Source organism: Cryptomeria japonica, chromosome 10 (assembly GCF_030272615.1).
Source record: "Cryptomeria japonica chromosome 10, Sugi_1.0, whole genome shotgun sequence".
Taxonomy (NCBI): Eukaryota; Viridiplantae; Streptophyta; class Pinopsida; order Cupressales; family Cupressaceae; genus Cryptomeria; species Cryptomeria japonica.
In genome coordinates, this window is record NC_081414.1 from 601,437,818 (window position 1) to 601,450,674 (window position 12,857).

Below are 12,857 nucleotides of genomic sequence, written 5' to 3' on the forward strand. Positions count from 1 at the left end.
ATATCTCACAAGTATAACATCTTCATATCTACCATATTGTTGCAATTCTTAGCAGCTTTCTGATGTCAGAAAAGAAGAAAGAAAGCCTCCAATATTCTGATGGGAACAGGAAAAAGCCTCCAATATCTTATTGAAACTAAATTTCTTGTTAGAAGATATTCAATACATGATTATTAGCTTGTTAGCTCTGAAGGTTGTGGCTCAAAGGGGATAGAAGTTGAAAATATGAATGCAAAGAACTAAGAGATTCCATGAATTGAATCATAGTAACATTACACTAAAAAAAGACTTGCAATTAATCCTGAGTAATCACCATTCTGCCACATTTGTCCTGTTCTTTCTTGATTTTTGTAATGTCCCAAACTGATTTTTTGACTTCTGCAATTTCACAATGAGCAAAGCATGAAACTTTTACACTTTTTGATCACTGAGATTTCGATGTAGGCATGGTGAGAGCATACCGTGAAAGAGATTAGAATAATATCATATTTAATATGCTTGTTGATGGGAAGTCACACAACTTATTATTGTCAACTTTTAGAAAATCTAGTAAGTAAAAATATGCTTATCTTGGTTGCTAGTCTTCCAAATGAATTACAAATTGCAATTGAACAATGCTTGTTTTTGGTTTCACCTTTCCAAAAAGGGGTCGATATATTCTTCTGTTGTGCCACACCCCAGTCTTGGAGACTCCACATCACCCAATGAAGTTCCAACGACTAGCATAAAATAATCCTCAATGCCTTATGCCTTGGTATTGTGTCCAACAAGTAGTCAAACTCACCATTCAATAGAAGAATTGATAAATCACCCAACACTTGATATTATAAATGGTTTGACTTGTCAAAAGGATTAACTATACCCAGCAAAGTGGCTGCTCAACTCACGACTTGCCCTTGCCACATAAGTCACCCAACACAACAATTTTCAATGAAAGGTATTAATATTTGAAGCCATCAACATATTATTCATTAATATGTTTCTTTCCTTCATGTGTTAAAGATTCTTTGTCACTTAGTACTGCATTGGCTACCAAGGTGGAACAACTACAATTTCTTTGACCTTTTTGACCACCAATATCTTACGCTGAGAGTTTGTGTCTAAAGCCTTCCAAGGCTTCAAATAGTCAGTAGTGCCACCTCCTCCTTTTAATGCTTCATTCCTTTGTCTTATTTGAGTGTAATAAACCTTCCAAAAAGCCAATTGACTCCCTTCAAACAAGATGCCCAAAAGGAATATTCATACACTTTTACACTTAAAACTCCATGCGCAATTTGGTTGGCACAACAACCTCAACATGTTAGGATATGAATTTTTAGAGCCATTTTATCCCCTTTTGTTGCTGCATCGTATTGTTTGAGCTATGCTTGGATCTCTAACAGGGAAACCATCTTTTTAAATTTTTACCTGTTTGCACAATAGCCAATGACCCATAATCTCCTTCACTAGAAATATTCAAAACTATAAATTAAACAAATCTTAAACTCATAATCCATTACCTAACAATTCCAAATCTTCAACAAGCCTTGATGATTTGTTCTTATTGCAAAACATCTTTCCGCACAATCTGTAGCTTTGAATGAGCCACATCGAATCGATCAGGGAGGATCCACTGTAGCCAATCTTCGAGAGGGTTTCTGTCCTTTGGAAGGTTGAGACGAACCTAGTTCAATCTCATCTACCCACAAGGGTTTCACTAGAAACAAACAACATAATTCATATAATGTGAAATGAGCCCCTCTACTACTCTTTTATACTTCTCCTGCCAATTTCTAGAAAGCACAACTTAAAATTCACTTTTAATTTTTTTTTTTTACTCCATTTTAACTTGAAAAGACCTGTTTATTAAAGTAATGATAATTTGACATGCAAGGCCCTTGCTTTATGTATTCATAATTTAAAACATTTCATCTCAGTTCTGACGAGCTATTATACTTAGGTGCTTTGAAAATATTTTGAACAATACTAAGCAACCTTAGGAAAATAATTAAAATAAAGCATTAATGCACCATTTTTTGTGGAAACTGCATCAAAATCGAAATCTGACTGCACTGGAGTGATTCAAATGATTCAGATGAGAAACAAAGCTAACCAGGTTACTATAAATAGTTGCTTTCTCCAAATTCTTGGAGAGCACACCAATAGCCCTAAATCACCTTGGAAAGTGGCATAAGTGTCCTCGAGACAAAATGAACTCATTGGCAACATCAAATAACCCCTCGGGCAAGACAAATACCCATTGAGAAGGTTAGAGCCAACTGCAATGCAAGAGGACCCTAAAATGGGGACATTACAGTGTTAATGGCTTACACATGTCTTATATTTCATTCCTCATGTTTTATTCTCATATTATCATCTTCCTTATTCTCACACGTATTTCTTATATCCTCCAAACTTCCTTATTCTCACACTTATATAATTTATACAATTCATATTTATTATTTATATTTATATGGATGGATATTAGATATATTTTTTATTTTGTACTGTATTTATTATTTATTAAAGAAGAGGCTTATATATAAATTTTTTATATATTTTTGTATGGATGAACTCAACCACATTTTTTTTGGACCAAATCCATGAATTGAATCAAACCTAAATCTAAACTAGTACCAAGATTGGTAACATAGATCCACTTAGATTAATTCTTTCTACGTAATAAAATAATCAATAAAATAATAATTTACCATATTGATTTTATCCTCCATGATAAATCAATAACCAAATAATAATCAGCTCGATTAATTTTATCCTCTTACTACAAATAAAAAATCAAATATTCCAAATAATCAAATGTCATCATAATGCAAAATATTGAGCATCATCAAAGGTGGGCATCGCAATTTGCCATCCCTAAAAACTAGAAAAACCTGAAAACCCAACCCCATATTCTTGAAAGAGAAACTATGAAATACTCATAATCAACTCTATAAATAAAAGCAGTATAAAATGATAATGAACAATAAGTAAGAAATTAACAAGAGAGTAAACACGAGTACCATTGGCACAAGTGGTCTGAACTCAAAATCCTCCACCACTAATAATTCCACACAAAGAAAAACCATCAACTTAAAGAAAAATTTTGATGTTTCCCTTGAGAGAAATAGAATAAAGGATCTTAAATTGCTAAGGGCTTAGAAAGGGAAGAGTTGAATGGAGCTATTCATGGTGGAAAGAAAAACACATAGATACATTTTGCATTAACCAGTAGTTTTTATGTATGAAAGTAAGTATTAACTGGTAACTACAAGGCAGGGGGTTTGACATATATTGCACAATTAACACAAAGCTGTATTATCATGTAAGACATGGAGTTTATTAAATTTTTGAACAACGATTAATTTTTACAAATAATGCAAAATTACACAACGCTATGTTATTAATTAAGGAGTGACCTCCACTCTAAATAGCCTAACATGACAACCAAGGGTCTTGTACTTTAAGACTTGCTTCTAGATGACAATGATTTGATGCATGCAGTGTTTCAGAAATATTTGTTGACACACAATTCATCAATGTGGGTTTATAGCACTTGCATCTAACACCCATTCTTATAATGCAATATGAGGACCTATTAATGTCGAAATGAGTACACACTTGGACAAACTATGTTTAAGTTAATATATGGTAACTAGAAAATATGTTAATGCTATCAACCCGAAAACAAGATAATTCACAAAGCATGCAGAAGAAGTATTCACTGATTTTAGTAGTGTAGAAAGGAGCTTGATTGACAAACTATAACATATAAATTGTTGAAACTTCAATCCAATGCTTGCTTCCAAATTGACAAAGCTTTTGGTGAGAATCAGGTGCATTACTACCAAGTCAAGATTCTCAAGAAAGATAAAGTAGTGACTCTCGAAAATATTTTGCTTTGACATCAGAGTAGCAAAGAAGAGTTGCTATTGAGCTTTACTAGATTTAATTCACTTTATTATTGTCTTAAAACAACTTTTTCTAAAAGAATAAATTCACTTATTACATAGGGTGCTTTTTATCAATCTCATAAAAACTTAGATTGTCAGCTCTTTACTTTATTCTGTGAGGTATAAATTGTAGTTTGATAATAAGCAATATGTCACACAAACCATGGACAACTTAGTGGTTGATTAGCTATTATGACTTGACATATCTTTAATTTTCATAGTTAGACATAATGTTATATTTAGATACCACTGTGTAATGTTTTTTATCTGATGTTTCGAGTCTCCTTTGAAACCCCATTTCAGGAAATTATGAGATCAATAATATTTTTTTTTGAATTGGCTGAACATTTATATTTAAACACATGAAGATAGGATAGTAATTTTTTATTTGAGGAAAGTTAATGATAAATTTATATTTTAGATTTGTTCTTACTGATTTCTTTTTAAATAAAAACTTATTTATATATTAATTAACTTTAATAAGGGGTTTATTTTTTCTAAAATGTACATTAACTAATGTGAGCATTTTAATTATTAATAATGTTAAATCATTATTAATAATGTTAAATCATTATTAAAGTCATTGTTATTATTATTATTAACAATTGTACAAATTAATATAAAAAATAAGCCTATCAAAGTTATTATTCTTGTTATCGATATCCTTATTTTATTTCTAATTATTAATATTCTTGTCAACATTGTTATGCTCATTTTAATTTTTGTTATTATGTCACAAAGTTCACTGAATTTTTGGCTTTAGGTTCGAAATTTGGCGAACCTCTTAAAAAAGTCTGAAATTCGTTAAAATTCAGTTCAAATTCATGGCCGTCGAAAGGTATGAGGGTCGCCATAGAGAAAAATATAACTTGACGAAAGTTCGGCGATGTCTAAGCTGTGGGCGACACAGTTCTGTGGCGGTCGCAGCGGCAAAGATAGGGTTTGGGGTCGTCCACGGCAAGATACAATGCCATATTTTTTCTTTCCGCTTTTAAAAAATCTTTTATAGTATGAAATTAATATTTAATACAATATATTCTATTTTATTGTTTTACTTTGCACGATATTTAATACAATATAATTTTGTAATACATGTATTATTATTTTACTATATACATTGCCTTATTTGCACTAATTTAATACAATATAATTTTATTTTATTGTTCTACTTTTATTTTTTAATATTAACATTCAATAATAAAATTTTAATATTTAAATTATTAATATATAAAACTTAACTAATTTAAATAAATTAAACAAATGTAATATTATTTATTTAATTATTTTAATAAATTTTTTAAATATAGTATTTATATTTTTTAAAAATTAAATTTATAAAAATGAATTTAATAACAAATTTTTTTCCGAATTTTTTCAGCTATCGAATTTCATCCAAATTTTTTTCCGAATTTTTTCAGCTTCAAAACATGTAATTAAATTAGATAAAATATAAAATTTGTTGCTTGTAGAGTGAATTTATGGAAAAAAAATAAATTGGTAAGAAATGTTCAACAAAAGCTAAAATTTGGATTGTAGCCCCCTTTTGTAGGTTCTGCACTTGAAAAATCATGAGAAAATTTGCTGCTTTTTATTAGATGTGTGTCTTTGAAAATTTAGGGTCTCCTTGGAAAACCCTCCTTATTTTGAGATTCCTTGCAATAAAGTTCCACCTACTCTTTTTACATGTAGAAATTAGTAGGTACACACCCTTAGGAACAAAGAGTAAGTTTAACAAAACGAGCAATATGAAAAGTTTGACAAGCACATATCATGGTGCTTGCAGGCTATAGTAATTCATAAAAATGTATACTTGATTATAAACAGTGGGTTGTGTATATATACAGATCAATATGGATATTTGAATGAGGCAACCTTGCACATATCTATGTAAAATTTATTAGGTCCTTAGAGAAGATTACAGACTCCAACATTTCACAAGCAAGGAAATTAATTGTTATGTTGGGGGAATCAATAGTATCAATGATTGGGCTTGTTGGGGTGTCTTGCTTGTGTATCTTAGTTTGATCATAGATTTTGAAGAATAATTTCTAATTTTTTGGCAAGAGTTGTTTCTCAATTGTTCATTAAGAGATGTGCCCTTGATTGCCTTTGTTACCTCTTGCATAACGTTATTAATGGGATGTTTGGATATCTTTTTATAGGTCCCACAATTCAGTGATCTTTTGTTTTTTTCAAATAGCCTATAGAATCCACCACAACCACTGCACTCCCTTTATTTGCCCTAACCACAAAGATATCGTGATTCTGATTTAGTTTCTTCAACATGATAATTTGTCTTTTGTAATGTTGCTTTTAGGGAGCTTAAAATGTTTTACAACTACAACACACTCCTGCCTATTTTCTTTTGCACCAATCTCTGAATCGTGAGATTGCCTAGTGAATGTCCACAATGATCTTTTCAACTAAAATTTGTGATTGTGTATTGGAAAAATGTAGGCCTTTGTTCAATAACTTAATTTGTTGTGCATTAAGGTTTTCCAATGAAAGACTTATCACATTATTGTGTCATTTTCCTTGATTATGATTTGAGGACCAATCAAGCTCCCTCTCATCCACATACTCAAGGTTAATGGAAATTGAATTCTTGAAATTATTATTAGCATTAAATTTAATATTTAGTGATATAATAATTATTTACATCACCACTTTTAATGTAATCTTTAAAAATACAGCTGTAATTTTATTATATTGCTAATAACTAGATTTTGGTTTTCAATGAAAAGTGGTAAAAAACAGGTTTTGAAGGTTTCTTGGAAACTCTTTAAAACTGAATTCTTAGAATTATTGTTAGCGTTAATTTTGTATTCGTGATAGGATACTTATTAACATCATTTTTAATATAATATTTAAAAATACTTATGTAATTATTATAGTGCTAATAACAAGTCTTTGGTTTTTCATTAAAAGGGGTTAAAAAAAAGGTTTTGAAGGGGCCTGGAAACCCTTTACAAAGAGCGAAACATCAGCAAAGCCCCAACTGATTCACAGCTCAAGCTAGAGAAAAAAGGCGAATAAATATATTTTGGTTAGTCTTTGAATCAAAATCATCAAAAATGCCAAAATCATTATTAGAATTAGGATTGGAATTATCAAATGGCCTATTAAACATGCTTTTATACCTAAACGTATCAACTCTTGGGTGTAATTTCTTATTTGTTGTTGCTGAATGATTCTGCTATTGCACACAACAAAAAATAATTTTCACTTAATAGGTTGTTGCAATATGCATTGACAGCTTGTATACTGAACTATAGGAAAATGACAAAGTGTACCCAATAGATAAACACATTGATTAATCCATGGTATCTACTTGCAACATAGTACATTTCACTTCCCTAAGATAGACAAGGTCTCGTGTTCTTTAGATATAACCAAAAACTGAGTCTGCAATATCTATTTTTCCCTTAAAAAGCATGGGGATAAAATATTATTTAGAAAACATCTATGGTTGATGGAGCATGTTATTATTGTAGATACATACTCCAAGATACAACATGAATGTGAGAAAGCTTATTTATTGGTTCACAGAATTGTCTTTATATAATTAGAAAAGATTGGAAAACATTTTGACAAGTTATCTAATGGTTCACACCATTGTTATCTTAGATGATCAAAATTCATTTGCTTTATAAATTGCCATTATGATTTTATATGATTTTTATTCACTTCTGTTTAGATGTTACTATCATCCTCTTAAAATTTAAATGATTATTTTGGTTTTTTATGTAGTGGTGGTCCTCTACTAAACTCTAAAGGAAAAGTAATTGGGATCAACACCGCAATATTTACTCAAACAGGTAACTTGAGAGAGTGATTATCTTGTGATGTCTGATTTATCTCATTTTGAGCTTCTAGCTAGTAGTTAAATGTATATATACCTTTCATATTAAGGACTTGGCATCAAAATTCCTTTGTGATGTGCAAATTATCAATATATATGATGCGAGAGCATCCCATGGGTAAGAGCAATCTTTCGTCACCTCAATATTTTTTTTTTGTATTTATTCAACTTCTGCAGGTTTTCTTAGTTGATACAGTTCTCTTTTTGTCATAATTTCTCAATCTTACCATAATCTTCATCTTGAGTATGCAAAATAGCTGACAGTGATTCTTCTGTATAGTATTGTTAGTTGATCAAAATGCCTTAAATTGTAGTTAGTCTCTTAAAGGTGTCATTAACATTTCCATTTGTTTTCTCAAGTGTTTTATGTAGACTAATGCAATGTGACTTGTTACACCTACTTAAGGAAGGCTTGTGCCATCTATTTGAATCTTGTGCCAATTGATAATGTTACTTAGGGGGTTCTTGGTCCCAGGGAGGTTTGTGGTTAAGGCCATAGTGAGTTTCAAAGCTTACATCTTGCCACCTTATGTGAAGAGGGGTCATTTGCATGTTTCGCAAGGCATCTAGTTCCAAAGTAAAATCACAAGAGCAATCATTTAATATTGGATCCATGATTCTTACCTCATGTGCATGGCACAATATACTACTCTTTTTGATCAACACAATGGTATTACATCATTACCATCTATAAAGAACCAACATTTTCGATTTAGAGATAGTTTAGTTTGGGAGTAAAAGTTAGCTTAGGAGATATAGTTTGAAAGATTAGAGAGAGCACTATATAGAAGATTTTCTCAATAGCTTAGCGTTTGAGGAGCCACACATTTTTTTGTGAATTTTAATGATTGTAATTAAAGATTGAAGTCTAATTCTTATTGTAAGCCCTAATGGGAAAGCATACTAATGTTTTATAAATTGTGAATTCCACATATTTTTGTGTGATGCAAATATAATGAGTATTTGAATTATTGTGTGAAATTAGGAGTGATTTGTGTTAGGCTGCATGGTTGGATAATCCTTAATTGGATCCTCCAATATTGAGTCTTAAAGTATATTGAAGAGGAGAATATATCTTACAATACTAAGTTGTTTGGTAGAAGGTGTCCTAGTTAAATTTAGTTGCAAATAGATTGCCAAATTGTGAGGTGGTTTGCATTAGATTTCATTCATAATGTCTCCATGAAGAGTAGGTAGAGATCAAGGTGTTGTCAACATTAAAGCTTAAGGATGGAAGAAATGTTTGAGTTGTCCATATTGAATTAGATATTTTTGAAGAGGATAGTTGAATAGCTCATGCATCTAGACATATTGGATAATATGCAATTGAGTCCTTCATTATTTTTTTTTGATCGGTAAATCATATAATTTTTATTGATTCGGGAAATATTTACATTACAAAATTCAGGTCCATGTTTGCAAAACAGGCCAAGGATATCCAAAAAACCTTTACATCCATCAAAACAAAATGTCCCATCCCCAACCAAAAAGTAACATCTGAGATACAATACAAAATACTCTGCAAAAACCAAAGTCCAAAATTGGCGCTTTTTGCCTCTGTCTATGCCCCCTCCACCACCTTCTTTCCCTTCACATCTTCTTCTTCTTTCTCATTGGCCTTTCTTTCCTCATCTGCTTCATCCTCTGCATTCCGTTGCCTGGCTTCATGTTCTCACGACTCATCCTTTGGTTCACCGCTACCGCTTCCGCCAGAGCTCTCATCAGAAAGTAGCATTCTCTTTTGTCTCGCCCACCCCTTCCCTGCTGGTTGTCTGCACTTTCTCCTCGGAGGGGCCATTTGAGTCTTGAGGGCACGGTAATCCTCACGGGGCCCCCACTTGGCGATTTCCAAATGAGTTTCCTAGGCAATAACAGAGGAAATGTATTGCTTAACACCCCGTAAGCCAATCTGCGTCGCTGTTCTTCTGATTTCTTTATTGCTTGTTGCACTCCACACCAAAAATGGCCAGAGAGGGGGAGCAAATTCACTTACATGTATCCATCTCCCCCCAGGGCTTACAAACCCTTCCATGTCCCTCACCAAAGCCATCAATTCCTCGAATCCACCCAGCCATTCTTTTTTCACACACCTACATATAATCTCCTCTGCTGATCGATGTGGTTCTAGCTCCAGGCACCACGCCATGAACATAGAAGCAACATCTGCGTTGGTCCGGTATTTGAACCCTTCTTCCAGATTTTCTATCCCTAGCACAATCTTCACCCTTGTCAGGAAGGTTCGTTCTTCATACACGAAGATGTTTGAGAGACAGTCATCTGTTATGCGCCCCCAGAACGCCACTTGTTGCTTGCTAGTCTGCAAAGAGAAGTTAACTTCCATCTCAACTTCTCTACTTCTCTTCATTGCAACCTACACTCTGACTTCCCCAAGACGCCAATGCAAATGCAATAAAACTCTTAACTCCTAGTGTGGTTTATAATTGTTCTCTCCGTCCTTTATCATAAATGCACCTTCCATATTGGTACTGGGGTGCAAAATGGTAATATCCCACACGTGAAAGGATACGGTGACAATCTGGAAAATTGCTGCAATGCCACTTTCCTTGCTCTATCAATGCTTCAACTTTTGTCGATCTTCTCTTTGTGCCACCATCTACCTACTTCACTTATACTCAACACATCCCATGTCTTCTCCCACCTTCGTCATACACCAATCTGAAACCCAAGGAGTAATTGCACATGTGTGATTGAATTCGGCACAATGATTTGGCTGAATTCCAAGGACACCCACCTGATTCCGTTCTGCTCTCCATTCTACCTCCCATATATCGACCATCTTAATTCATTCTGGGCGTATTCCACGACCATTTTTGCCTAACAATCTGCTTCATTATTTCCTTCCCTTAAAGTGTGCAAAATTTTGAAATGTGGGAATTCCTTCAGAAGGCCAATAGCCATCTTAATGATCTTATCAATTTGCCAATGTATTGCCTCCCCTTTCATAAGTGCTTGAGTGATAATCTTTGAATCACCTTCTAAATGAATTTGATCCACTTTGAGTCTCTTAGCCATCTACACTGCTAGTAGGGCTGCATTTGCTTCTGCCAAGTTATTTGTAGTGCTTCCCTGACCTAGTCCGCATTTTGCCAAAATTATTCCTTCATGATTTCGAGCCACACCCTGCCCCTGACTGGCCCAGATTTCCTGTTGTTTCTCTATCGAAATTGACTTTGACCCATCCTTCATCTAGAGGATTCCATTTTATATTCTGTCTTTGATTTTCAATAAGATCAACCCTATTAAGCCCATTAACGGGCAATTGAGTCCATTATTGAGTCTTGAAGAAGTGAAGATATCTTCCAATATTGAGTTGCCGGATAGAAGGTTATGGTGAAATTTGGTTGTGCGTCAATTTGGGAATAATGACTTACAGTGTGGTTGTAGTAGCATCACTATTCGTCTTAGAAAAATGCCTTCAACAGGCTCCTCACTTATACCTTGGATAGTCTATACGTTAGTATAAGTTAGTACTAGTATGCTCCATTTCATTTGTGTTGGAAATGTTGTCATTGATGTCAAGCACATTAAGAAGACAATGTCATAGACAAGTTGTCATAAATGTCAAACTTTCATAATGCAATGATTGATAGACGGAGTAGTTGCCATCATTATCATTGATGTCAAAGATATGAGAGTTATAACGAATCCATTTGATGCTTGTTTCATGTTTGGCACCCAAGACCAAGGTAGAGGTTAATAGATTATAATGGATAGTGATGAAGACAAATAAAAGAAGTGCTTAAGGTTTTCACCAAGAAAAGTGGAAAGGAGTATAAGGATTGTCATACATTTTAGGATATGTTTGACAAGGCTTGAAAGAATATATGTTCAAAGGAAATAGGCAACAAACTTAACATAGGATAATTCATACTATACATCCTATGCAAGCATCTAGTGTAAGAACACTAATTGGAGCTTCTGAACATTATATCGAAGGTGTTTCTTTCAATACACAAGAAGAACGAATGATTAAAAGTTGATTCAAAATTTAAGAATGAAGAGAGACTAAATTGATGTTTGCTAAACAATAGCATTCCCTTTTATGCATAAATAAAAGAGGAAACGAAGGAGAATCTTGTGGTAAATCGAGTATGCAGAATTGAATAAAAGAATAGACCATGATTATCTTATCGAAGCCCTCAAAAAAAGCAACTAAGAAGTCAATTTAATCAAAGAGTATGGTAAGGTTGTTACAGCAGCGATGGACAGCAAGAACAAGATGGCGGTTTGATAGACAAAGACAAAGGTGTGATTCAATAAGACATGAAGCAAACAAGGGAGAGAAATAAATTCTTCAAACAACAATTAAAGAAGGCAATTAGATTTATTAGAAAGACAAGCAATTCACAAGTCTACAGAAAGCAGCGTTAGAGTGTTTGCAAATCAAATAAAGTCATAGACATTCATAATGTGGAATAGGTGATTGTATTTGAGATATGTTAAGAGAAGAAGTCAAAGTTAAAGGCAACAATGATACATGAATTAGGAGAGCAACAACTTTAATATAGAAGGAGATGCGACTATGCTCCATGACTATAATACCCAGCGGAGGAAGTTAAGTAATAAACAAAAAACAAATAGCAATTATAAGTGGTGGTTTGTTTTATCAAATGATAAGCAATGATCTTAGATATGTTCAGAATTGTTTGATCATGGAATGTGACTGAAGTTATAGTATGTAGCACCCAGGTTTATAATTAAACATACTAATTAATGTTAGCGGTAATATTGTACGGAATAAAATAATTAATTAGATAGTACTTTACTTTCATTAGTAATGTAACCGAGGGATGGTAGTTACGGGTGTGATGGTTGGCCCTCACATCCCCTTGGTACCTTTATATACCTCAGAATGTAACTTGTAAAAGAGATGATTATGAATGGAGTAGCATTTCTTATGTTTTATCTGATATCTATGGCATTATTATTCTGCATTGAGTGTTTTATCTGTATGTTCTAAGCTATTCACCCAGAGGGTAAACATTTGGCGCTGTTGCCTGGACATACTCGAGAAAGGAAGGAGCGGATGGCGCACGGACACG

The 12,857-nt window shown here is 33.1% G+C and overlaps 1 protein-coding gene across 2 annotated transcripts in view; it reads left to right on the plus strand.

The window, feature by feature from the left end:
- The window catches only part of LOC131028447 (protease Do-like 8, chloroplastic), a 186,560-nt gene that overhangs the window by 47,142 nt on the left and 126,561 nt on the right, over positions 1-12,857 (plus strand). For both annotated transcript variants that reach the window (XM_057958701.2, XM_057958702.2), the window contains exon 9: positions 7,683-7,750. In XM_057958701.2, the coding sequence (XP_057814684.2) occupies positions 7,683-7,750 (68 nt within the window). The remainder of the gene's footprint in view (positions 1-7,682; positions 7,751-12,857) is intronic.